This window comes from Lampris incognitus, chromosome 10, assembly GCF_029633865.1.
Source record: "Lampris incognitus isolate fLamInc1 chromosome 10, fLamInc1.hap2, whole genome shotgun sequence".
Classification (NCBI taxonomy): Eukaryota; Metazoa; Chordata; class Actinopteri; order Lampriformes; family Lampridae; genus Lampris; species Lampris incognitus.
In genome coordinates, this window is record NC_079220.1 from 56,689,931 (window position 1) to 56,717,590 (window position 27,660).

General features: G+C 43.3%; 1 protein-coding gene across 1 annotated transcript; it reads left to right on the forward strand.

The window, feature by feature from the left end:
• The first annotated feature begins 11,574 nt into the window (after window positions 1–11,574).
• Window positions 11,575–26,718, forward strand: pold1 (polymerase (DNA directed), delta 1, catalytic subunit). The gene is made up of 26 exons (XM_056288626.1): window positions 11,575–11,818; window positions 12,156–12,269; window positions 13,080–13,220; window positions 13,499–13,624; window positions 14,080–14,248; window positions 14,485–14,599; window positions 14,863–14,992; window positions 15,784–15,950; window positions 16,072–16,176; window positions 16,586–16,726; window positions 17,688–17,798; window positions 18,283–18,474; window positions 18,558–18,646; window positions 18,769–18,885; window positions 19,363–19,476; window positions 19,703–19,850; window positions 20,830–20,925; window positions 21,418–21,555; window positions 21,896–22,071; window positions 23,547–23,699; window positions 24,186–24,288; window positions 24,492–24,624; window positions 24,879–24,992; window positions 25,474–25,526; window positions 26,309–26,406; window positions 26,560–26,718. The coding sequence occupies exons 1-26, from the start codon at window positions 11,632–11,634 to the stop codon at window positions 26,645–26,647; spliced, it is 3,318 nt and encodes a 1,105-aa protein (XP_056144601.1). The 5' UTR covers window positions 11,575–11,631; the 3' UTR covers window positions 26,648–26,718.
• Window positions 26,719–27,660: the final 942 nt, after the last annotated feature.

Here is a 27,660-nt window from a genome sequence, read left to right on the forward strand (position 1 = left end):
TTGCGGCCAGACTGCTTGAGGCAGTAGATTGACTTCTCTAGTTTACACACTAGTTTTTCTCCCTTCTCAATATAACCCTCGGGTTGTTCCATGTATATGTCATAGTCTATGGGGGCATGAAGATAGGCCGTCTTTACATCCGTCTGGTGTAAAATCAAGTTTTCCTGCACTTCTTTTTGCATCAACACTCTGATACTAGTCAAGTTAGCAATAGGAGAAAATGTCTCCTCATAATCCACCCCAGCTCTCTGGCTATATCCCTTTGTTTCTGTACTCTCTCGGTCAGGGTAGTAGACTAGGTAGGCCGAGGTGTTCTTGTCGTGTCCTACAAAACGCCCCCTCTCACTTAGAATCTAACTTTCCCTTGTCCTGCTCGTAAGCATAGCATTGTCCCAAACTTTTGCATTCTAGCCGTGTTGCACTTTTTTCCTGTCATTGCCGTGTGTGGCGTAGTGCCTGTGTGCTTGTTAAAGCATCAGTTTCTGGTGTGGGCTGCCTCCTGTACAGCATAATGCCAGAGGCTCTTTGGTAGACCACTATGTATTAGCATACACCTTGCCATCTCGAATAGTGTGCGTCCTTCTCTCTCTGCAACACCATTTTCTTGGGGAGAGTATGGGCAAGACGTCTCGTGTCTTATTTTGTTCCGTCTCAACAGGGTTTGGAACTCCTTGCCTGTAAACTCAGTTCCATTATCCGACCTTACGCATTTCACTGTCCCATAGGGAGCGACCTCTGCCAGAAATTTCTCAGGCGCTTGCACTGTCACGGTTTTTAATAAATAAACATACACTGCCCCTGCGCACACATCTGTAAATGATTGCATGTACCTGAAACCATTAATGGACTCGTTTGCCACAGGACCGGCTAAATCAGTGTTTACCAACTCCAGTGGTGTCTTGGCTTTATCTGTAGGTTTCTTGTTCCTGTTTTGGGTAAACTTCCCTTCTATGCCTACTGCACACTGTCAGGTTTACACACTTTACCCTTTATATGCATACCATCAGTGATATCCTGTAGCTTTATGATATCGTCATAGTTGCAGTGGCCCATTATCTCATGCCAAGTCTCTATATCATGGCTCACATGGCACTTTAACACATTCAGTTTGCAAATAGTACATTTTCCCCTGTACAAAAATGTCAAACCTGGTACCATTCGGTAACATCAGGGCATCTCTGCCCTCTTCGAAGAACACACTGGCTCCGTGTGCTGTCGCAGACTTGACAGAGAAGAGCTCTTGGGGGTACGATGGAATATATAGTGCGTTCCGCAGTGTCACTCTACACCGTCGCCCCTCACTGTCGAGCAGACATACCGTACCATCTCCCCTGCACCACACCAAAGGTGCGCTTACCATCCGCCCGCTCCATGCAGTGTTTCTCTGGCTCGAACGAGCTGTCAACGCTCTTTAACTTCTTATCATTGATTATGTGGGAAGAAGCCCCACAGTCCACAATCAATCCTGGTTTGAACTGTTGCCGTCGTCCTGGTCCTGCTGAGCTGGTCTCTCCAGCCTGCACTCTGAAGATGTAGTCCTCTTCTTCCGCAGCATTCCCGTCCCTGACCTCGACCTGCTCCGTGACCACCACCACCACCTTGCTCGCGTGCACACCTGGCTCCATCAGCGCGGTCCTTCTTCTTGCACACTTTGTCCGTGTGACCCTTGACCCGGAAGAAGCTGCACCACACGCTGCGTGAACAGTCCGTTTTCCGATGGCCTTTGTCACCGCATCGCCAGCACACCGTTTGTTCACCATCTCCCTCACAGCGTTTCACTGGCTTTTTCTTAGGCGCTGCGTGGGCCTTCATCACCCTCTCGGACGCCTCGTCCGATGCTGTAGCATTAGCCACATCTTCAGCCGCCTCAAAGTTTCTCAATTTGGTCTTAAATTGTCCCAGTGTCAACTCACTGTCGCCATTAGAGTGAATGGCTTACATCTCTCGGGTAACCCCCTCATCACCATGGCCATCATTAGTCCCTCACTCGGTGCTTCTCCCGCCCCTTTGAGAGCCGCAATGATTTGTTCAGCTCCGATAATGTATTCGGTTATCGTCTCATATCAGCTTTCTTTAGCCCAGTCCATGTTACATACAGAGTGACAACCCGGGGTCTGCACTTACCAATGGAAAGTTCCCGCAACACCCGTAGTCTCTCTCTACCCTTGTTCTTGGTTTCTCTGAAGATCAGTCCCAAGCTTGTGTTGTCCAATAAAGGCGCCAATGCGCAGCAGGCGTCCGCGTTCCGCTCCTCGCCTAGGGCCTGCTCTTCCGCTGTCAAAGGGCCCGCGGGCTCGGGAAGGATGGTGGTTTTCAGCCCCACACCATGCATGCAACAGAGCATTCGCTCTTCCCACAGTTCATACTCATCGGCCTGTCCGCTGAATGTGGACCACCTGCTCTTCTTCTTCTCCATCTCCCTAGGTAGCGTTAGCTTAGCGTTCCGTTAGCCTCTCTCGATGCTAACTAGCTTCACACTTGCCAACTTGCTACTCCGCGCTAACCTGCGCGCATCCCGCCATCCGAGGTTATCACACTTCGTGTACTTTTATCAAACTACTAAATAATCCAACGTTATCTGGGCCCATAACCTGTTAGAAGACTAGACTAACACTTTGTCTCTCTCTGCGCAGATGAAGTGGATTATTAAACCGTTATAAAGAATCGTACCGACTACCGGACTCCTGCTGGAGGGAAAACAAATGCAGCCTCCGTTTATTCGGTCGGTTTGGGAGAAAAAGAATGAATAGCGTCTCAGTGACGTAATCAATCCGCGCATGCAAGCGCAACACCGCCCACTTGTGGACAAAGTAATCACTGACTGTAAACAAAATAATAGTACACAGTAACAGTCATACAAACACACTGACGTCATATCTCAATAACTATGCGTGAGTGTTTTTAGCCTATATGTGTGGTGCGGTATGTAAGTGACCAGGAGGTGTTTAAATAATGTGCGTGCACCTGGCGAGAAAGTCCAGTCCGTGATCCAAGAGGGGTTGTCCGAGATCCGAGAAGTCGAGTCCGAAAGGAGGGGCTCAGGTCGAGGGACAAGGGGGGAGATCGCAGGAGAGGTCCGGGGAAAACCGTGGAGGTCGCTGGGGACGAGGGAGACGCGGGGAGCCGTGGAGGTCGCGGAGAGAGAGTCTTGGGAGGAAACAGAGACACGAAGACGAGACACTGGGGAATTAACAGAATGGCAAGGAACGCCGCTGGAGGGCTTGTCAGAACTTTATCGTAAGGTTCCGTATGTCGAAGCCCGGAGGGGTGTTCTGGGAGGCTTCTTGTAGAGGGCTGCCTGATTGCCGCAGGTGTGCCTGATGGATGATGGCAAACACCTGGTGCAGCGCAGCGCTCGTCTCCTCAGAGCGCGAGCCGAGCGCTCGGATGTTTCCGACACGTCCGAGCGCTCGGATGTTTCCGGCACGTCCGAGCGCTCGGATGTTTCCGGCACGTCCGAGCGCTCGGATGTTTCCGGCACGTCCGAGCGCTCGGATGTTTCCGGCACGTCCGAGCGCTCGGATGTTTCCGGCACGTCCGAGCTGGGGGCGTGGCTTGAACGTGCCGGGGAGGCAGCTCGGGGCGGTGTAACCGCAACACCTTCAGTACGGTAACAAAAAAAATATGACTGGGACCCCTGCAGAAAATTGCAGACGAACATTTAATGCCCAGGAATTCACATTGTAGACAGTACTTAACTGACTGTACCTGTAACAAATTCGCCACAATTTCAAGCCATGTCCGGTCCAGCCACATACTAGGTTTTGACCAATGATCTAAAAAAAAAAAAAGACTGGATCGCGCGACCCATAATCCCGTGCCACCAATTTATATGAAGGCCAATAGAACTTGATCGGCACCATCTTAGGGAGGGCAAAAAGCGATCAAACTGCATTAGAATTGCCAGCTAAAAGGCCGAGTTGCGGAGCATACACGTGCTATAACCGCACAGGGTCGAAAAAAACTGGCAATTCAGATAATATAACATTCCACAAGTCTATCTACTACTTTCGGCTGCTCCCGTTAGGGGTCGCCACAGCGGATCATCCGTTTCCATTTCTTCCTGTCTTCTGCGTCTTCCTCTGTCACATCAGCCACCTGCATGTCTTCCCTCACCACATCCATAAACCTCCTCTTTGGCCTTCCTCTTCTCCTCTTCCCTGGCAGCTCCATATTCAGCATCCTTCTCCCAATATACTCAGCATCTCTCCTCCACACATGTCCAAGCCATCTCAATCTTGCCTCTCTTGCTTTGTCTCCAAACCGTCCAACCTGAGCGGTCCCTCTAATATAATCGTTCCTAATCCTGTCCTTCTTCGTTACTCCCAGTGAAAATCTTAGCATCTTCAACTCTGCCACCTCCAGCTCCGCCTCCTGTCTTTTCGTCAGTGCCACTGTCTCCAAACCATATAACATAGCTGGTCTCACAACCATCTTGTAAACTTTCCCTTTAACTCTTGCTGGTACCCTTCTGTCGCAAATCACTCCTGACACACTTCTCCACCCACTCCAACCTGCCTGCACTCTCTTTTTCACCTCTCTACTGCACTCCCCGTTACTTTGGACAGTTGACCCCAAGTATTTAAACTCAGATGCCTTTGTCACCTCCACTCCTTGCATCCTGACCATTCCACTGTCCTCTCTCTCATTCACGCATAGGTATTCCGTCTTGCTCCTACTGACTTTCATTCCTCTTCTCTCTAGTGCATACCTCCACCTCTCCAGGCTCTCCTCGACCTGCACCCTACTCTCGCTACAGATCACAATGTCATCCGCGAACATCATCGTCCATGGAGACTCCTGCCTGATCTTGTCCGTCAACCTGTCCATCACCATTGCAAACAAGAAAGGGCTAAGAGCCGATCCTTGATGTAATCCCACCTCCACCTTGAACCCATCTGTCATTCCAACCGCACACCTCACCATTGTCACACTTCCCTCATACGTATCCTGCACCACTCCTACATACTTCTCTGCAACTCCTGACTTCCTCATACAATACCACACCTCCTCTCTCGGCACTCTGTCATAAGCTTTCTCTAAATCTACAAAGACACAATGCAACTCTTTCTGGCCTTCTCTATACTTCTCAATCAACATTCTCAAAGCAAACATCGCATCTGTGGTGCTCTTTCGTGGCATGAAACCATACTGCTGCTCGCTGATCGTCACCTCTCCTCTTAACCTAGCTTCTATTACTCTTTCCCAAATCTTCATGCTGTGGCTGATCAACTTTATACCTCTGTAGTTGTTACAGTTCTGCACATCGCCCTTGTTCTTGAAAATCGGTACCAGTATGCTTCTTCTCCACTCCTCAGGCATCCTCTCACTTTCCAGGATTGTGTTAAACAATCTAGTTAGAAACTCCACTGCCATCTCTCCTAAACATCTCCATGCCTCCACAGGTATGTCATCAGGACCAACTGCCTTTCCATTCTTCATCCTCTTCATAGCTGCCCTCACTTCCTCCTTGCTAATCCGCTGAACTTCCTGATTCACTATCCCTACATCATCCAACCTTCTCTCTCTCTCATTTTCTTCATTCATCAGCCCCTCAAAGTATTCCTTCCACCTTCTTAGCACACTCTCCTCGCTTGTCAGCACATTTCCATCTCTATCCTTGATCGCCCTAACTTGCTGCACATCCTTTGCAGCTTGGTCCCTCTGTCTAGCCAATCGGTACAAGTCCTTTTCTCCTTCCTTAGTGTCTAACCTGTCATACAACTCACCATACGCCTTTTCCTTTGCCTTTGCCACCTCTCTCTTTGCTTTACGCTGCATCTCCTTGTACTCCTGTCTACTTTCTTCATCTCTCTGACTATCCCACTTCTTCTTTGCCAACCTTTTCCTCTGTATAATTTGCTGTACTTCCTCATTCCACCACCAAGTCTCCTTGTCTTCCTTCCTCTGTCCTGATGACATACCAAGTACCTTCCTAGCTGTCTCCCTCACTATTTCTGCAGTGGTTTTCCAGCCATCTGGCAACTCTTCACTACCACCCAGTGCCTGTCTTAACTCCTGCCTGAACTCCACACAACAGTCTTCCTTCTTCAACTTCCACCATTTAATCTTCGGCTGTGTCTTCACTCGCTTCCTCTTCTTGGTCTCCAAAGTCATCCTACAGACCACCATCCGATGCTGCCTGGCTACGCTCTCCCCTGTCACCACCTTGCAGTCTCCAATCCCTTTTAGATGGTGCCTTCTACATAAGATATAGTCCACCTGTGTGCACTTTCCTCCACTCTTGTACGTCACCCTGTGTTCCTCCCTCTTCTTGAAATATGTATTCACCACAGCCATTTCCATCCTTTTCGCAAAATCGACCACCATCTGTCCTTCCACATTTCTCTTCTTGACTCCATACTTTCCCATCACCTCCTCATCACCTCTGTTCCCTTCACCAACATGTCCATTGAAGTCCGCTCCAATCACCACTCTCTCCTCCTTGGGTACCCTCTCCACCATGTCGTCCAACTCATTCCAGAATTCTTCTTTTTCATCCATCTCACACCCAACTTGCGGGGCATATGCGCTGATAACATTCAGCAATAAACCTTCAATTTCCAGCTTCATACTCATCACTCTGTCTGACACTCTCTTCACCTCCAGCACGCCCTTGACATACTCTTCCTTCAGAATTACCCCTACCCCATTTCTCCTCCCATTCACACCATGGTAGAAGAGTTTGAACCCACCTCCGATACTCCTGGCCTTAACTCCCCTTCCACCTGGTCTCTTGCACACACAGTATGCCTACCTTTCTTCTTTCCATCATGTCAGCCAGCTCTCTCCCTTTACCAGTCATAGTGCCAACATTCAAAGTTCCAACTCTCACCTCCACATGCCTACCCTTCCTCCTCTCTAGCTGCCTCTGGACATGCTTTCCTCCTCTCCTTCTCCTTCGCCCAACAGTAGCATAGTTTCCACCGACACCCTGCTGGTTAATAGTACCGGTGGCGGTCGTTGGTAACCCGGGCCTCGACCGATCCGGTATGTAAGTCTTATTTATGATCCGCATATTTGATTTGGCAAAGATTTTACACCGGATGCCCTTCCTGACGCAACCCTCCCCATTTGTCCGGGCTTGGGACCGGCACTAAGGATGCACTGGCTTGTGCATCCTCAGTGGCTGGGTTCTATAACATTCCACAAGTAAGTACCCTTTTTTATTTGACTCTTGCATTCAACATGCCATAGCAACTGCTGATTTAAGATGCCTCGATTTGTCAAAAAAAAAAAATTCCCGAGCCGGCTCCTCACATGTTCGACACTGCTGTTAGGGATAATCATGTTTTTAATCTTATAAAAGTAATCTTGTAATTATTGCAAGATACCACTGCATCATCTTGGCAAAGAATGCACCGCAGAGCTAGCTGGCGAGAAGCTGCGAAAACAGCTGACACAACTTCTAGATGTAAATGTAAGATCATGATGCAGAACATGAGAATATGAGACTGTGTTGTTTACCAACAACAGACTCATTGGGAAGTTGAATAGTCTTGCTTGCACATATAGGTAATGCTAAAATAGTCTAGTATACTGTAGCGAATTCGGGGGACAACGCAACCACCGGAACCGCAACCACCGGAACTGCCGCGGCCGGGAAGCGAACCCGTATCGCCCGCACCGCAGGAGACATCGCTAACCGCTCGACTAAAGGGTCAGACCCGCCGGCCGGCGGCCAGCGTGTCCACTTATCCATGCACGTTACAATACTGCCATTTTCTTAGCTAGCGAGCTAGCGTGTTGCAGCGATGGCGAGCAGCGGCCTGATGAGGCCAGCACGCGCCGCTCTCTCCCTCGCGAGCGGCACGCTCCGTGTCCTTCTGTCACGCGCTCGTCTGAGGAGCCAGCTCGGGAAAAACATGTTGACAAATCAAGGCATCTTAACACAGCAGTTGCTATGGCATCTTAAATGCAAGATATTGTGTTTAGAAATCGCGTCAGGACACAGCGCTGTCGCTCGACACAACCGCTACGTTGCATTATTTAGCCTGACACAGCATCACAGGCAGACCCGATCAAACGACCCAGAGCCCGCAGGCATCACCAATCGATCCCAGCACAATAGAACAGCACCAACTCAAATGCAGCACTGTCGATGTGTGTAGACATAACACAAGAGTCCAATAGAAAAGGGTACTTACTTGTGAAATGTTATCTTATCTGAATTGCCACTTTTTTCCGACCCTGTGCGGTTAGAGCGCTGGTATGCGCCGCAACTCAACATTTTAGCAGGCCATTCTAATGCAGTTTGGTGGCTTCTCGGTCTACCTAAAATGGCCGCCAAGTCGCTATGCCGGCTTCACTCATCGCGAGTTGCTCCATCCAATCTTTTTTGTTGGAGAACACCTATTCTTGTTTACTAAATACCTCTATCTTCACACGTGAATTTGTTCATGGAGGTGTTAGAAGACTAGACTAATACTTTATGTCTATCTGTGTGCAGATGAAGTGGATTATTAAACCGTTATAAAGAATCGTACCGACTACCGGAACTTCTGCTGGAGGGAAAAATGCAGCCTCCGTTTATTCGGTCGTTTTGGGAGAAGAAGAAAAATGAACAGCGTCTCAGTGACGCAATCAATCCGCGCCTGCAAGCGCAACACCGCCCACTTGTGGGCAAACAAAGTCATCACTGACTGTAAAACAAAATACACAATAACACAGAGTCATACAAATATACTGGTGTCATATCTCAACAGGAGGTCACCATTCAGGCAGAAATTGCACTTCGTAACTTTCAGAGAAAGCGATCTTGACAAGATCTCATATATCATTTCACAAAAATAACCACACGGCTCATATTGTGTGCCATTACACGTTGTGTGGTTCTGCCTCACCCCTGCTCTAACTTGCTTTCGCTATCCTGACATTTGACAAGATTCATAAACTTTCTGTTTGAAGGTTAAAAAAAAATCAGTACTCTGCAAAAAGGGCACAAACAACTGCAAAATCTTATTAAGTCACTTGCGGTAGCGTTATCTGTTCTTTAAGCTTCTGTAATAAAATGTGATTAAAAAAAGCAAGAAGCAAAAAAAAACCCGAACTTCCGTTACGTTCTGACGTCACGACCTAACCATCTTTCTCATTCGTTCTAGACCGGAACACGGAAATTTCCCGCGCTCTCCGCGGTAAAACCTCACGAATTGAAGCAGAGTGGCGGGAGCTCTTGTCAAGGGAAGGAGGTCTGAGAAGTTCCTGCGATCAAAGGTATTTACAAGTGTTCCAGCAAAATCGTCTGCAGACCGCCGAATATGCCGATTTAACAGCGACTCCTACGTTTAGACTCCACGTTGGTTTTTACGCCGAGCTTGTCACCTTGTTAACTTAGCTTGCTTAAGCCAAGATGGTGTGGCGCTCTTGATGACTCCTAACATAAATGACGCATGTCGCTGTTTTCGGAGCTTTGTCCGTCCGTTAATATCGTTGGGTGATTTGTGTTCGGGTGCAAAGTGAAACCGATGCTGGGTTGTAAACACTGTAAATCTGGTAACAACATAGTAAGGACAGACGTGACAACATGGCAGTAAACGGTCGGCTTTGCTGCGTTTGGTGTACTGCGAGTTATGGCAACAGTTGGCAAGCAGCTCCCTCCTCAAGTCAAGAGCCGTCATCTGGCCAGAGGCGAGGTGCTGGGTGCACGGACGAGCTCATACGTGCACTTCCCGCTTGCAACGTTGTCCTGGTTTTGATGCGTCCTGGTGTAAGACGTTTCACTCTCTCATTTGACTGTTAAACCAGCCACAAGCTACTCTGGCTCCTAGGATTGGCAATATTAACGTAGTGTCGACGGTTTAGCGATGTCGCATGTAGTAAAATGATGTCACGTGTAGTAAAATGATGTCGCATGTTGTAAAATGATGTCACATGTAAAATGATGTTGCATGTAGTAAAATGATGTCACATATAAAATGATGTTGCATGTAGTAAAATGTCACACGTAAAATGATGTTGCATGTAGTAAAATGATGTCACATGTTGTAAAATGATGTCGCATGTAGTAGTAAAATGATGTCGCATGTAGTAAAATGATGTCGCATGTAGTAGTAAAATGATGTTGCAAGTAGTAAAATGATGTCATGTTGTAAAATGATGTCGCATGTAGTAGTAAAATGATGTCACGTAGTAAAATGATGTCGCATGTAGTAAAATGATGTCGCATGTAGTAGTAAAATGATGTTGCAAGTAGTAAAATGTTGTCACATGTTGTAAAATGATGTCGCATGTAGTAGTAAAATGATGTCACATGTAGTAAAATGATGTCACATGTTGTAAAATGATGTCGCGTAGTAAAATGATGTCACATGTAGTAAAATGATGTCACGTAGTAAAATGATGTCGCATGTAGTAGTAAAATGATGTCGCATGTAGTAAAATTATGTCACATGTTGTAAAATGATGTCGCATGTAGTAAAACGAGTGACGTTGCAGTTTGCTCTCCTATTGACCTACAGAGGGGTAGATTGTAGTTTACTGTCAATTCATAGAGAATTTCCTTCTCCGCTTTATCTTACGTCTGCTGAGTTTGACCATGTTTACCGTCTTCTTTGAGTGTCGAAGCGTTTCCGGATCAAATATAAAGACATAGTTTTCACTTTTTAGTATCTCTCTAACCTCCCTGTCGGATGTATGATAAAATATAAAAAAAAAACGCAAGTCAATTTTATTTGTATAGCCCAATATCACGAACTACAAATTTGTGACATAACCAATCAGTTGTCTCTCTCTTGAATAGGGAAATCCTCATAATCCAGGGTATTGCAGGTATTTCATATATTATTGCTCTCAGCAGATCTTCATGGGCCCGGACAGTTTGACCTCTTGGATAAGAGAAGACTGCATTATTTTATTGACTTAGATGTTATGTCCAAGTCTTATTTTGTCACTTGGATATCCAAAGTGACTTACTGGAGAGTCGGCAAATTGAAGCGCTATTTGTGTGTCACTGTACAGGCAATCTTTGGGCACTAAATGATAATTATCTTCATAGTAAAGAATCTGTTTTGACAAGTGCAATAGGTAGATAGATCACCAATAGTGATGTCAGGGATATGGGATTCAAATTATTAATTAGATTGATAATGCTGCAATTTATTCTCGTAGACATAACGTAACCAAGTGTCAAGTGCACAGTAGGTACACCACATGCGGTGATGTGCGTAATAGTAGTAGGGGACGCAGATTTGAAATTAGCTGTACGGTCATACTGAGGCTGCCTGTTGATTAAGGTAGGCCTTAAAAGTGTTTTCTTGAATGAAGTAATTATTCAAGAAGTCATTATTCAAGTATATTTTAAGACATCAGTTGTACTTGTTGGCATAATGGAATAAAATAAGACAAGTGGAAGTAGCACAGCATTTTACTCATTTTATTCATTGTTTTACCACAGTTTCAAGCCATTCTTCTGCCAAAAATATTGATGAAACTAGTAAACTGGATTGTCAGATATCACTTGGGGGGCGGGGGGGACTCATAGACTTAGTGTTTTGTTATATAGATTACTATACGGCTTTCCAAATATTTGTTGGTGTCTGTTGCTGTTGTCTATAAGGGGGATAAGTTCCTGCTAAGTCATTTATCTTGTTTTCTCTATTAAGCACATTTTTGTTTCTCATTTGACTCCTAGACATGGAGTCCAGAATACGCAGAGGTGGCCCATTTACAGCTGGTTCGTCGCAGCCCAAGCGGAATAGAACAGGGAATGACTGGGAAGACAGTCCGTCTGTCTTTGAAGAGGAATTGATGATGCTTGAAGAAGCAGAGATTGAGGCAGAGGAGAGAGAGGGGCAGGCGGGGCATGATGTCATTCCTGTCAGTAAGTAGCTAATAGAATAGGACTTGTTCAATATGGAGGGAAGCCAAACTGTTCCCATGGTTCAAGAGGCAGTTTCAACCTTGATTTGGTGTACTTTACAATGTTTGAAGTATTCTTTGAGTTTATAACCCCTACAGTAATGTTATGATAAATTGGTATAATTGGTTAAGCTGATAAGGGGCTAGGTTAAAATGTTTTGTGTTTGCACAAAACATTGGGGATGCTTACAGTGAGTAAATGTGTTGTACTTGGTTATATCACAATAATACTCTGACTCATGAGAAAGAATGCCTTAACAGTTATTATTGTAATATCAACCCTTAAATATTTGTTGTAGGTGACTTGTTCTCAGCAGATCTCAAACCTTCCTGGCAGCGACCTCATGCACCTTCACTGGACCCTGGTTCTGACACGTTGATTTTTCAGCAAATTGACCTTGACTACTATTTAGGTAATGGCGACAGAATGTGCTTATGCCCGTTTGATCTTTTCATTATGCTTAACTAAAAGTCCACTGCCACCCTTTGTGTTCTTTCCTATTCAAGAACAAGGTTTCAGAATGAATACAAATACAAACTACTAGCATTTTGCCAGTTGTGGCTCCAGTTAAAGGCAAATACCAATCAATGAAAGAATAAATACATGCTGTTTTATTGTTCAAGGAAGCCCAGTCTGTTTGTGAAGAGAAATCTTAAAAGCAAACCTCTCCCAAAGCCATAACACAGATATCACAAAAGTGTAAAATATGGAGCTACTTCATTTTCTTTGAATTGGGGTATGGTTTCAAAAGATAGCATTACGGTGTAGTCTTGTGTGAATTTTGACATGACATACATTTTCATTATTGGATTTGATAACACAACCTTGCAATAAAGCGTATTAGGGAATAAAAAAAATTCTAACACAATATGGTTCCACAAAAAACAGCTACCATTTCAGGCCTAAAGCGCACCTCCAGATACTATATCTTAAAGACGTTGCAGCTTCGATTCTAAGTTTTGAAGTTTCCAGCTTGAGGAACTTTTTCATCTCTGCAAATTTGGATTGGACTATACTGAATCAGATGAATAACGTTTTTGAATTCTTCATTCGAGTGGAAATTCTAGTCAAAGTTCAAGATGCATTTTTCTCCCCTTGAGAGTTGAGGTTTGCAGCATAATTCAATCGTACAGCCAATCTTTACCAATATCTTTGGTGTAGATGAGGTTAGTAATTTTGAATTTTTATCTATTAATTTATTTTTTATGTTTCTCTTGACTAGGGGATGCTGTAGCTGGCATGCCTGGCCAGTCCCAGGGCAAAGTCCCAATCATCCGCATGTTTGGGGTGACAGACAGTGGAAACAGCGTGTGTTGCCACGTTCATGGTTTTGCGCCTTACTTCTACACACCCGTACCAAGTGGTATGTACCTCCATGTCCTAACTTTGGCAGATCATCACAATGTATTTGCTGATAGATGAATGGAATTTACTTGTATTTTTTTGTATACAGAGCAAAGATTCGCTCAGTATTTCAGTGGATTTGTACGAGCTTCCACTTTTCTCATTGGTGTTCTCCTGGAAGGGTTTTCCCTTAGAGCTTCCTCCCTAATTTTTGTTTTATCGGTTAGCTCATGTCATTCCTTTGTTTGGTGAAGGGATAAAAACATAACTTTTTTCCCCTCTGTCTCCCTCAAATAGGGTTCACACGTGATAACTTGAGTGACTTTAAAAGGGAGTTGAACACTACTGTGCTGAAGGACATGCGATCCAATAAAGACAACATATCAGTCACGGTACTTGCTGTGGATATCACCCAGAAAGAGAGTGAGTTTGATGTCAAAGAACATAATGTTGCAAAGATTCTATTACACTTATTTTGATAGGCAGGAATATATTTTTTTTATTTTAAAATTTGCATTTATAGCTAATGATAGAATAAACCTAATTGATTACTTTATGAATATAGTTACAGAATATAGTTGTAGAATATAGAGTATTAATATTGAAGAAGTGCAAAACTAAAAAAAGCTTTTGATTAATCTATTTTTGTGAGCTAACACGTATTCGCTGACATTTCATCACATGGTGCATGTTTAGTGGACTTGGTGTAGGCCTGGGTGAAAAATATTGTGCTAAAAACTGAGCACAAGTGGAGAAATTGATATCAGTGATTTTGTTTCACAAATCCACAAGTTAACAAAAAAAGGACTCTGCCCAAAACTTCAGATAATTCTTTTAACATGATGTTTAAGAGACAATTACTTCCTTCCTTTTTCCAGACATGTACGGTTACCATGGGAAGCGGAGTGTGGAATTCCTTCGGATCACCATGGCCATGCCACGTCTCATTGCCCCAGCAAAGAGACTGCTGGAACAGGGCTTTAAGTTTGGATCCTTCCCAATCCAGAGTTACCAATCCTTTGAGGCCAATATTGATTTTGAGATCAGGTATGCGCATATAAAGGCTCATGTTAGCTTATTCTTTACAAATAGAGTAAGGGTGATAAAAATACAGGGTTCCCAATTTAGTATTTGTGTTTAGGAAGTATTTACATGGGAAGTATTTGATTTTATTATGCATCTAAAACTACTTTGTGAAAAAAAGTTGCTTCTTCTTTAGTTTAGTAAAGTTACTTTAATTCAAATGCACTTTTTAGCCTGATTAGTCTTCTCTGTGTGACAAGGTTTATGGTAGACAGTGAGGTGGTTGGATGCTGCTGGATTGAGCTTCCCAAAGGCAAGTACAGAGTGCGGGAAGAGGGGAGCGTTAGGGGACCAGATTCTAACCACCTGGCCAAGGTAAGTTTAGATTATATCCCATCTGTTGCATGGTTCATTATTTTTCTGTAGGGCTTGTTTTTTTTTTTTTATGCCAGGCTCTCTTCATCCACATGGTCCTCCTGTGATTCATTTGGTAGTTGTGGCGCTAACATCGCTGTGGTTTTGGGGTTTCGCTTCCTGGGTAGAGCATGATAGTGATATAACCAGGTTCAGTTTTTTTTTTTTTTTTTTTTAATATAATGCTCTCAGCAAATGACATGTCACCTTCCTTTGTCCTGCAGGTGTCCTTGTGTCAGTATGAGGTGGATGTCGGATGGACAGATCTGATAAGTCACCCAGCAGAGGGAGAGTGGCAGAGGATTTCCCCGCTCAGGGTCCTCAGCTTTGACATCGAGTGTGCAGGAAGAAAAGGTGGGTTGGGTTCTTACAGTTTTGAGGCGCATGTCCACTTTGTATTGCAATGGCATGGTACTACGGTGAGAAAATGTCCATCCGCTACATAAATTGAAGAATTAAAAATTCTAATTTACATTTTTTCCCCCTCTGAAACATAAAGTGGTCTAGTTCTAATGTTTGCAATTGTGTTTTTATGCTTAAGTAAGGCGATTATCCGAAACCATTTTTACCACTGTAATCTGCACTAAAACTGAACAGAACCAAACCATTGCTTTATAAAAATTACTGGCAAGGTAACATGATATAAGCACTTCAAGTGACAAATTAATTTGTCATAAACTTTGATGAATCCATTCAGGGACACCTTATAATGGTTGGTTTGAGATTCACCGAAACTCACTTGATATAAGCCAAACAGCTACCAGCGTTATACACATATCCAAATGCATCAATCAAGCTTCAGTGATCTAGCCATGGGTTTTATCTTTGAATCAATCTATCATTTGTTGTAGTTTTCTGCTTCATAGGATTTGATGATCAGGTAATATTTTGACTTGATGATCAGTTAATTTTGTCTGTACTTTCGTCATCTTTTAAAAACCTCACATATTGATGTCAGCTATGCATGAATTCGTTGCTACCAGATGTAGATGTGAAAAAGACCCTGCGTGTTCCTTTTGTGCTGTCTACGAAGCTAACAAAGTAAATCACTCACAGTCTTAAAGACTTGCCTTCCAGCCCGACTGGCCAGACTAGCCTGGAATGCAAATGTGGTGTTTGACGCAACAGCATTCGGTCTCTTTCAGGTATCTTTCCGGAAGCAGATAAAGACCCCGTGATTCAGATCGCATCCATGGTGCAGAGGCAGGGCGAGAAGGAGCCCTTCATTCGCACCGTGTTTACCCTGCAGTCCTGTGCCAGCATAGTAGGCTCTCAGATACTGTGTTTTGCACAAGAAGATAAACTTCTCCAGGTACACACACACACACATATTCAGTGTGTTTTAAAGTGTTGAACATCTGCTTTACTTCAGTATGATTTCCTTGGTCCCTTTCCTATTTCTCATTGTTATCTGTTTTTTTCTGTTTGCCCAGAGCTGGGCAGAGTTTGTGAGGGCAGTGGACCCGGATATTATCACTGGGTACAACATCCAGAACTTTGACTTTCCCTACCTGCTCAACAGGGCAATTGCTCTAAAGGTGTGATAGAAGTGTATTTTTTCTAGATTAGCAAGAATATATCATCTAACATTTCTATTTTCAAACACTTCAATGTGATGAACCTCAGTTGGATTCTTAAGTGTGGTATTTTTGCATGTGTAAACAGATAATGTGTTGTATATCGATATGTAAAATCACCCGTGATTATTATGATAATATTTTGTGTAACGTCCAGCGCTATCTCAGCTGCACGTGTCAGACAGAGGTGATTGGAGCAGTTTTCATAATTGTGACCTTTTTAAAGTGCAAGTCTGGTCCATCCCCACCAATTGAGGCCACTCTAATAAAGATCTCCCCATACCAATTGGCAATAGAATTCCACAAGGCCTGGCGAAGACCCCGTCAACCACACTAGATAATAACAAGTAGTTCTTGTTTGTCCTTTCAGGTAAATCTGTTCCCCTACCTTGGCCGAGTACGAGGCATCAAGTCAGTCTTGCGAGACTCAAGCTTTCAGAGCAAGCAGATGGGGAGGCGAGAGAACAAAACAATCAACATGGAGGGCAGGGTTCAGTTTGACCTGCTGCAGGTCAGTGCATTCCACTGAACCCTCCAAACAACACTTAGCCCTCTATTTTCCATTGTAGGTGGGAAACCTGCCTTTTCACAAAGAACCTCACATCACCCTGTCTCTATCAAATTATTGTTTCACTATTCACCCTCATCAAGCAGAATCCTTTCAACCGCTCTCCTTAAATCCTATTTTATTTATTTTCTGTCACTTTTCTCTTGCATCTTGATTCCATGGTCATAGGTAGGGTTGTGTATAGTCAAGACTTTGGCAATATGATGCTATGTATCAGGATTAAAATATTCAGTATAAGGTGATATATTTCATTGCAGCAAATGTTACAGTGTATGACTATTTTGTCAGAATTTTAGAAAAATGTCTAAGAAAACACCTCAATATGCATAAAGTCAGAGTAATGAGAGCCATAGCTTGTGTGGTACTGGCAGCACCTGCTGTAGTTGTAGTTCTGGGCAGCCCTGTTACAGTACTACACCCGCCTAGTGGTCGGAGATGTAAACAACACATTGAGGTAGTGCTGCTGCCATGTGTCCTTGTACGTAATCTTAGGAATTGATGGAATTGTTTTGAAAATTTATACAATATTGTGAAAGATAGTCATGCAGTACTCAAGTGTATATACATTTTCTTACAGCCCTTGTCATAGGCATGATTGCCAGGGCACTATGCCTCAGACCTGTGCGCTCTTTGTTATGGTTTGCCTCTAATTTTGGTGCTACAGGTTTGTTTTTTTTTATTCCACTCTAAGTCACTCTGGTTAAAATGTGAATGTGAAGAATTATTGGTTGAGACTTCGATCACTTACATACATGCACACAGACAGCAAATATCCTCTTTTCAATTTGAATACAACTGTAGATTTTAAAAAGTGCTTTGGTTTAATAAAAAAAAGATTTTTGAGGCTGCAGTAAGTTAGCATTGCTTCCGACGAGTGGAGTCTAATTGTGTGTTTACCTTTCAGGTGCTGCTCAGAGATTATAAACTGCGCTCATACACGCTAAACGCCGTCAGTTTCCACTTCCTGCAGGAGCAGAAGGAAGATGTGCAGCATTCCATTATTACTGATCTGCAGGTAAGGCATACACCAATGACCAGTGTTTACCCTCCTGTAGTCATTAGTGGGTGGTCTGCCCACCTGACATGAGCAGCCACCTACTAATTAGGCTAGCCAAAACTTTTATTTTTTTACGGTGTTTTGATACCGCCACACCCCCACAAACCCCACATAAAGGCTTGAATACAAACTCAAATAGTCTACAAACCCTAATTGCATCAACTTGAGTTACCAGATGGTATTTTAAACAAGTGATAATGGAAAGTGACAGCGCATCAGCAACTTAAATGGTCAGAATTACTGATAACATCTCGATTATCATGTAGCTATAACCCTTTTATTACCAAGCTATGATTTTAAAGTAGTGTCAATATCTTTAATCATGCCTCTAAAAAAGTAACCACTAATTAATTCTGCTTGCTAAACCATCAATTTTTTTCTGTTCCATCGGCTTGATGCTACATTTTCCCCATCTGCCCCTCGCCTCTTTCCTCCCCCTCAGAATGGAAATGAACAGACGCGTCGACGTTTGGCCGTCTACTGCCTGAAAGATGCCTATCTTCCACTGCGTCTGCTGCAGAAGCTGATGTGCGTGATCAACTACATGGAGATGGCCAGAGTCACAGGGGTCCCCCTCACCTACCTACTCTCAAGGGGCCAACAGATTAAAGTGGTCTCCCAGCTGCTGCGACAGGTACACAAACTACATCATGGAACACAGGTTAATGGCATGTGTATCCTGTTTGGATGGAAACCGAATGTGTCTGTGTGTGACAGGCAGTGAAACAGGACCTGGTAATGCCTGTGGTGAAGACGCAGGGAGGTGAAGACTACACTGGGGCTACAGTCATTGAGCCAGAGAAGGGGTATGTACTGCAGTTCCACTTTGTGTATTGTAACTGCTCTGCCCTTATTGGGTGCTCATGTGCAGTTTTACAGGGACAGGCTTCTCAGGTAACTCTCCATTGCCACCTTATGTTCTGCATAGGTACTACAGTATCCCCATCACCACCCTTGATTTCTCTTCCCTGTATCCATCCATCATGATGGCTCACAATCTATGCTACACCACCCTGCTTCAGAAAGGCTCAGCAGAGAAACTGGGGTGAGCATTTTCTGTTTTTATTGGAGTGTATCATGGAAAATATATAACGTCTTTCCTTTTTTTTTTTTTTTTCATGAACCTTATTTTACTTGGACAGCTGTGGTACTTTGAATTAGATGGTCAAAATTTTACATGTATTAGGAAGTTATTCTTTGTTGTTATTTGTATTTTAATGAGAAACTCTGTGGTCCGTCACGCATTATATCAAATTTTCTACATAACGCGCATATTCGAGTTGCAGCGCACAGAATATTTTGAGGTTTTTTTTTTTCTTCTTTTGGTTGTCAAAGCATTTTTCCCCATCGCCTCCATAAACCCTATCTAGTATACAGATTATTCCATCTTGTGATTCATTCACGGTTGGGGTCAGTTGGCGTACAATTCCCAATTAACATGCTCAGTTCTGGCCTTGGGAGTATTTACTCTATACATTTGAGTGGTAAAATTGTCTTTGATCAAGTGGCACTGTCTTCTCAGGCTGTCACCAGAGGACTTCATCAAGACTCCAACTGGTGACCAGTTTGTCAAGAAATCTGTGAGAAAAGGTCTTCTACCTGAGATCCTGGAGAATCTGCTGTCTGCCAGGAAGAGGTTTGGAGGAAGTTCATACGAATAACAAAAATAACTTTGATATTAGTTAAAAGTTGGCTTTGGTCTAGGGTATCGAACAGCAGTAAAGGAAGGTAAACCCCCTTATGCTAAGTTTTATCAATTAATTGCTTGTAAGCCTGTGAATGATAGAGGTCAAACATGCTCTCCAATAGTCTGTATTTTAGTCAGATGTGTTCGCTCACCATGTGCCACTTTTTGTTCTCAGGGCAAAGGCCGAACTAAAGAAAGAAACTGACCCCTTCAAGAAGCAGGTGTTGGACGGCCGACAGTTGGCTCTGAAAATCAGTGCCAACTCTGTGTATGGCTTCACAGGAGCCCAGGTGGGCAAGCTACCCTGCCTAGAGATCTCTCAGGTGAGTGCTCAGTGCCCCTTTCCCCACACAGGTCCTAAAAGTATTTTTAAAGGTGAATTGATCAGTTTGTTTGATAGTAATAGTGCCTTGTTTTGGACGTTGGCACCAAATTGTTATGGCAATTACTGGATAACAATTTTGTTTAGGCGTACTCCGACAGCACATTGCATGTATATTGTGAAGGCAATTTGTCTGACATATAATAATGTATGAGGTTTGCTTACTTTTAATCTCTGACCATGTATGCGCTATACTATGTTTAACTTAAGTCTATGTTGCTTAGAGAGATGCTTTAAGTTCATGTGTGACATGACAAAGGTAGTGTTATAAAGTGTCTTTATATCAACTAATAAAGACCGATGTTAACTGTTAGCTGATAGAAGAGGAATGTACAGGAAGCTCAGCTGAGTGTAGCAAAGTCTGGAGAAACAGCCCTGGAGAATTACGAGCTGGAAGATAAGAGGAGGAGACCTGGAACTCTTTGAACAATATGCAAGTTTTGTTATCCATTAGGATGACAGTATAAAAATAAGCTTCTTCCTCCAGACAGGGTTAAGGAGAAACTCTGGGTACATACCGTTGTGATTGTAGCTCAGACTTGTTTACAGTAAGCATGACCCGGCAGTTTGTGTTGCAAGGTATAAAGGGAGTGCACTCTGAGTTCAGGGCACACACGTAGTATCTATGTTCTGTGCATCTGTTCATGAACATTAAAAAGTGTTGACAATATGTTTTTTTTTTCATTTATTGTCAGAGTAGAGTAAAATAATTGCCACAACAATATATAGACAGACTATGATTTTACATATTGTGATTTTTGATTATTTTTTTCCCCTCCTTGTTGGACCAGTGGCCCTTTTGGTGATTTTATTTTATTATTTGTTTATTTTTGTTTGTATGACCAGTATTACAAAAGTATAGGTACAGTGTTTACTGTTGGACTAAAAGGTTTTGTTTTGGTTTTTTTATTTCTCTGCAGAGTGTCACTGGCTTTGGAAGGCAGATGATTGAGCAAACCAAACAGTTGGTGGAGTCCAAGTACACCATTGCCAATGGCTACCAAACAGACGCAAAGGTGAGGAGTTAGTATGGCGAAGTCACACTAATACTTCCTGAGTCATATTTATTTGTCCCTGTTGGAGAGAGTAATGCAGGGTTCTAACACATCAGAGTATCTGAAAACTTCTGTCTCCCCACTGCAACAGTTGGAGATTATTCATGAATTATTTTTTACCCTTCAGTGGCCAATTTACAATTTACACTTAACAAGGCCACAATGAATTAGATGTTTATAAAGATATGCCTAAAAATGCAACGATATATGCTCTAGATATGGGATTGGATATTAGAATGTTTTGTTTTGGGATTAACAAATTATTCTCTGACTAATTTAAACATATCTTTGCTGAAAAACATGTCAAGAACATATCAGATTTTTAAGTAGTTGAAATTTGTTGTCATGGGCAGTCAAGGAATTTCCCATCAGGCCAAAGTTGGAAACCCTAATTGTGATTTGCCTGATGCAATGAAGTATTGGGATGTGTGTGAAGCTGTCTCTGTGATTTAGGTAATTTATGGAGATACTGACTCTGTCATGGTGAAGCTTGGTGTTGCCACAGTGAAGGAGGCCATGGACGTGGGCAAGGAAGCAGCAGAGTGGGTGTCCTCCCACTTTGTCCAACCCATCAAACTGGAGTTTGAGAAGGTATTGCTTCAGCACCAACCAGCTACACAGAGGGTCCAAAGATGACTTGATTCACTGGTTTCTGGTGGAGACATTGAAAGGAGAAATCAGTGTTAGTGAGCAGGCTGTAAAAAGACATGCCGGACTTTCCCTTTGGAGAGGACGAAGGGGAAATGATGAGGGTTCAAAGCTAGATTTGCTTTGTAAATTCAGGCAGCTCAACAGCAGTAGAGCAATTTTTTATCTGTTTCAAGCTATGATTTTTTTTTCGAATGAAAGTCAAGGTTTTAGATTGCGGTAGGTTGAATTTCTCTTTGCTGGCTCCTAGCTGATGAAAGCCTGATTTTTGTCAATCTCTCAGGTGTATTACCCATACCTGCTGATCAATAAGAAGCGCTACGCAGGCCTCTACTTCTCCTCCAGCACAGACACACACGACAAGATGGATTGTAAGGGCATCGAGACTGTTCGCAGAGACAACTGCCCTCTGGTGGCAAACCTCATCAATACCTGTCTGCAGTACATCCTCATTGACAGGTACATACCTTTTACACAAATGCAGTGTCTCGGCTTTTATCAACCTCCGATTACTTGGGCAAATAGTCTACAAATTTCCAATTCCCTTCAAGTCTTCAGGAAAAGCTGGGACAGAACAGAATATAGCCTCGTTATACAAAACTCTAGACTCTTCATCCATTACTCATGAGATGCTCTTGTCACCTGCCATTTTCAAAGCAGTGTCTCTGAGTTTTTACATTTTTCATGAGCTGGCTGACCTGTATGTCTGTGGTGGACACACTGCTTTTATGAACTTAATTATCTCTAATAAAACCCATTTATCTTTTGAAGCTCACATCAACAATGTTACTCGGCCTGCATACTTCCACCGACGCAATATTAATCGTCTTCGCCCGTCACTTACACCTAACGGCACCACCATCCTCACCCACACCCTGGTTACATCCCGTGTTGACTACTGCAATTCTATCCTCTTGGGTCTTCCCTTCAAGTGTCTTCATAAACTTCAGTTGGTCCAGAATCCAGCTGCCCGTATCATTACCAGAACTCCTTCCATAGATCACATCACTCCTCTTCTTCAGCAGCTCCACTGGGTCCCTGTTAAATACCGTACTGACTTCAAGATCCTGCTCCTCACCTTTAAGGCCCCTAATAACCTAGCTCCTTCATGTCTTTCCAAACTACTTCATATCCACACACCCTCCCACACTCTCAGATCCTCTTCTGCTCTCCAACTCACTACACCATCGGCCCGCTGGACTACCATGGGGTCTAGAGCCTTCAGTCATTCTGCCCCCTGCCTATGGAACTCTTTCCCATAAGATATTCACAGCACTGACTCTTTTTCAGCCTTCACATCCCATCTCAAAACGCACCTTTTCAAACTGGCGTATTCAGTCTGATCCACACTTCACTGAGTTTTGTGCAGATGATGATTTTATACTTATCTGTTCTGTTAACTTTTTATTGTCTACCCTGCTTTGTTCTGATTTTATGCTGTCTGATACAGTGCTGCTGGTTTTTTACTTTGTTCTGTAAGGTGTCCTTGAGTGCTCTGAAAGGCGCCCACAAATAAAATGTAGTAATTATTATTATTATTTAATGTCTTTCCATGCATGCAACTCAGGTCCCCCTATTACTGCGCTTGATATTCAAGGAGTGTTTTTTGTGAAATGATGCAAAAGTCTCGTCATATGGAATGATAACGCAGATAAGCGTGTCTCCCAATTGTGAGCTGTCCTTCTGTAACTATGGACATATACAATGTTCGTAGGCATACCAAGATATACACCTTATCTCATTTACTGTAGGGTCTTAAATGTAGAAAAGATCTTTTTTTTATATATCGGTGTTCAGAAATTCGTTTAACATAAACAAGGGTACTGTGGATGAGGATAAGAAGGGGTATCCAAACAGTTAACACAGAATAGGAAAATGAGTTATTTCCAGAGATAGTGTGAATTCTAAACACATCCATTTTGATATGTCCGCAGGGACCCCCATGGGGCGGTGGCTCATGCCAAAGAAGTGATCTCAGATCTGCTGTGCAACCGCATTGACATCAGCCAGCTGGTCATCACTAAGGAGCTGACGCGCACCGCTCAGGAGTACGCCGGCAGACAGGCCCACGTGGAACTGGCTGAGAGGTAACAGTAAAGGCTGACCAAATACTTACTGAGGTCATACTTACTTAGTTTTTGTCAAGATTCTGACAGGGGCTTGCTGTATGATTTTAGATTTTTGATGCGAGTATGTGGCAGGCTGGAGAAAAGGACATCGCAACAATCCAGTCTGGATGTAAGGGACTCGGCTCTAGCAATCAGTTGGACAGATCACATTGCGATGCAGTGTTTTGAGGGTCTCTGATTTTTCCAGTGTGTAACTCAAAACTGGTGACCTGACAAAAATCCTTATCCATGTCCGTGATCAATTGAATGAAGTAGACTACATAGGTATCGTGCCAGTGTAGCCGCTGACGGGTCTCAAGTTCAGTACAGCCATGCATCCTCTGTGTATCCATGAACAAAACACCGAACCAGCACCGGCTCAGTCATCACCATTTTCTCTCGACGAGACTAAATTGAGGAAAATGTGAAGACTCTTTCTTGTTTTTAATGGTTGTGTTTTCACAGGATGAAGAAAAGAGATGCAGGCAGTGCCCCCAACCTAGGAGACAGAGTTCCTTATGTTATCATTAAAGCTGCAAAGGGAGTGGCAGCATACATGAAGTCAGAGGTTAGTGCTGTCATCTGTGTGTGTGTGTGTGTGTGTGTATGTGTGTGTGAGAGAGAGAGAGAGAGAGAGAGAGATGGTGTGTTACATTTTTTTCCCCTTATCAGGCACATACTAAAAAGTATGTTTTTGTGTGAATCCATGCCATGCTTATATCGGAATGCATGTCCATTAAAGAAACGTAATCATGTATCATGTTCTGGCAGGACCCAATTTATGTTCTGGAGAACAATATTCCCATTGATACACAGTACTATCTGGAACAACAGCTGTCCAAGCCCCTTTTGAGGATCTTTGAGCCCATCCTGGGAGAGACCAAGGCGGAGAGCGTCCTTCTGAGTGAGTACACACATGGTTTTCTATATTCAGATTTTCGGCACTGAGGTGATGGTCTTGTATAAAGGGATGTGCGAGCGGAGCTGTAGAAGAAACTGGGATCCAAACAGGCAGCCAACTACGAGGAGCGCAAGGGTCAAACCCACAACTCTTAGTTTTTGGAGAAATGAAGTCATATTCTTGTCTTTTGAATGCAAAATGGAGAACTGCCTTTTAAAACTTATACTAAAGCAATTTTTGTTTTTGTTTTTTTTTAGAGGGGGACCACACACGCTGTAAGACTGTGTTGACTTCCAGGGTAGGGGGCCTTATGGCATTTGCACAGAAGAAGAGCACCTGTATTGGCTGCAAAGCTGTGCTCAAGACAGATGGTGCGTTTTGTTCAAAAAAAATTTTTCTATGGTGTCTTTTTCAGACTTTCCCTTAAATATCAAGTGTTGTCCTGGGAATTATTATTATTATTTTATGGCCAAAAATCTTAGTTTCAGTGTTATGTTTTACAGTGTCATCTACTTTATTATCAAGCCACTTCACCTACAGTTCATACGTACTCTGTGTACACAGAACTAACCAAACCTTTTAATACTGTCATCTGAATTACCAGTGATTTTAAATGACGGCAAATGTGTATTTTTCGAGTGCTGAGAACAAAGTAGCTATCAAAAAAATTCAGTGAAACAGACTTTTTCATTCCTATAACTCCTCATAACCGAGCATTTTGACAGATGGACATCTTGTGTTAGCAGTTCTGAAATTCCAAGTATAGCTTAACAGCCACAATTTGGGGAAATGGTGTATGAAGAGCTTTGTTTTACACGTGTACTAGTTTCTAACCTATGCTTTTCCTTGCAGCGGCCGTGTGTGATTTCTGTAAGAGCAAGGAATCTGAACTATATCAAAAGGAGGTAGGCTGAAAAGTGTTTTTTTTTCCAGCAATGAAAGATTCATAACCCTTGCACAGCATTTATTGAATTGATTTTAAGTGCCAACCCAGCCCATATTTGAAGTAAAGAAAATGCTAGAGTAACTCGAAAGTTCTGCTTTTTTTTATTAGAGATGCCGACTTGTTATGTTGTTAGTGTTGACTTTATTCGAGCACCGTGTTCAGCCTTTATGGGAATGGCAAGTCAATATATTGCTTGCTATTGCTGAACTACTACTAGTACTTTCGGCTGCTCCCGTTAGGGGTTGCCACAGCGGATCAACCGTTTCCATCTCTTCCTGTCCTCTGCATCTTCCTCTGTCACACCAGCCACCTGCATGTCCTCCCTCATCACATCCATAAACCTCTTTGGTCTTCCTCTTGTCTTCTTCCCTGGCAGCTCCAGCTTCTCCCAATATACCCAGCATCTCTCCTCCACACGTCCAAACCATTTCAATCTTGCCCCTCTTTCTTTGTCAAAGCTGCTCGACAAAAGACTTTCTAAAATGACCAGATCTCCATTTCCATACTAAAATAGTTTTCCTTTATTGGTTGTAATGTGTTTACTTTAGTTCTGCAGTGAATTTGATTACAAGTTACAGAGAATAGCATTGCCAATCCAAAAATAACCGCCCTGAAATTGTCTCGGACAGTAAATTGTGTTCAAGAGAAATCATTTGCTGTAACAGAATTGAGTGGTGCAGCAGTCGTCCAATGCTAGGTTTTGTACATCTTGACAGCTAATGATGAGCTTCTGGGTTGCAGATCTTTCATCTCAACAAATTGGAGGAACATTTTTCACGCCTGTGGACTCAGTGTCAGCGTTGTCAGGGCTCCCTACACGAGGATGTGCTTTGCACCAGGTCCATATTCATGTTCAAAATATTTGTTTTGTAAAGGACGTGTTGGAATACGATCCCATCCACTGTATTTACTACAGAATTTATGGTTAGACCTTTAGAAAAATGCTACTCCTTCATATCCAGTAACTACTGTCTCTCCTTTCTGCACTGCAGCCGAGATTGTCCTATTTTCTACATGAGGAAGAAGGTTCAGAAAGATCTCGATGACCAGGCCAAGCTAATGGCTCGTTTTGGATCATGATGAAAGGCACACACACTTTCCTCATGTGCCTAGTTTTGGCGTATCGTGGATGCTTTCTTTGTGAATTTGTTTTTTTCCCTTGTTACAACAAATATATTGCACAATAAACCTTTTTGTAATGTGAAAAAATGACATCAAACCTCAGTTTTTTGTATAAAGGAAGATTCTTTTTTCAATATGGGTTACAAACGGTGACTGGTGAATTATTCCAATTTGATATAAGCTCAACCAACAATTCAAAAACCTACAGATTGAAATGCATGCATAGTAACCCATTTACCTGCCAATTAAGACATCTTTTGCAGTAGCTGTCTCTTCATCATCAGCATTGTAGGCACCTATCCAGCTATCTCCACTACTACTACTGCTACTGCTCCTGTTAGGGGTCGCTGCAGTGGATCATCCGTTTCCATCTCTCCCTGTCCTCTGCATCTTCCTCTGTCACACCAGCCACCTGCATGTCCTCCCTCACCACATCCATAAACCTCCTTTTTGGCCTTCCTCTTTTCCTCTTCCCTGGCAGCTTCATATTCAGCATCCTTCTCCCAATATACCCAGTATCTCTCCTCCACACATGTCCAAACCATCTCAATCTTGCCTCTCTTGCTTTGTCTCCAAACCGTCCAATCTGAGCTGTCCCTCTAATACTCGTTCCTAATCCTGTCCTCCTCCACACTCTCAGTGAAAATCTTAGCATCTTCAACTCTGCCACCTCCAGCTCCACCTCCTGTCTTTTCATCAGTGCCACTGTCTCCAAACCATACAACATAGCTGGTCTCACAACCATCTTGTAAACTTTCCCTTTAACTCTTGCTGGTACCCTTCTGTCACAGATCACTCCTGACACTCTTCTCCACCCACTCCATCCTGCCTGCATTCTCTTCTTCACCTCTCTTCTGCACTCCCCGTTACTTTGGACAGTTTACACCAAGTATTTAAAGTCGATACACCTGTTAACCTCCGGCTTGGTCAGGCGTCCCAACAGACACAATTGGCTGTGTCTGCGGGTGGGA

What these genes read in the sequence shown, in the direction of transcription:
- pold1 (XM_056288626.1), top strand. Translation starts at nt 11,632, where the DNA reads ATGGAGTCCAGAATACGCAGAGGTGGCCCATTTACAGCTGGTTCGTCG. An exon ending in GGATATCACCCAGAAAGAGA is followed by an intron (nt 13,625 to 14,079) that starts GTGAGTTTGATG and finishes TCCTTTTTCCAG; the next exon opens with ACATGTACGGTTACCATGGG. An exon ending in CTGCTGTCTGCCAGGAAGAG is followed by an intron (nt 19,477 to 19,702) that starts GTTTGGAGGAAG and finishes TTTTGTTCTCAG; the next exon opens with GGCAAAGGCCGAACTAAAGA.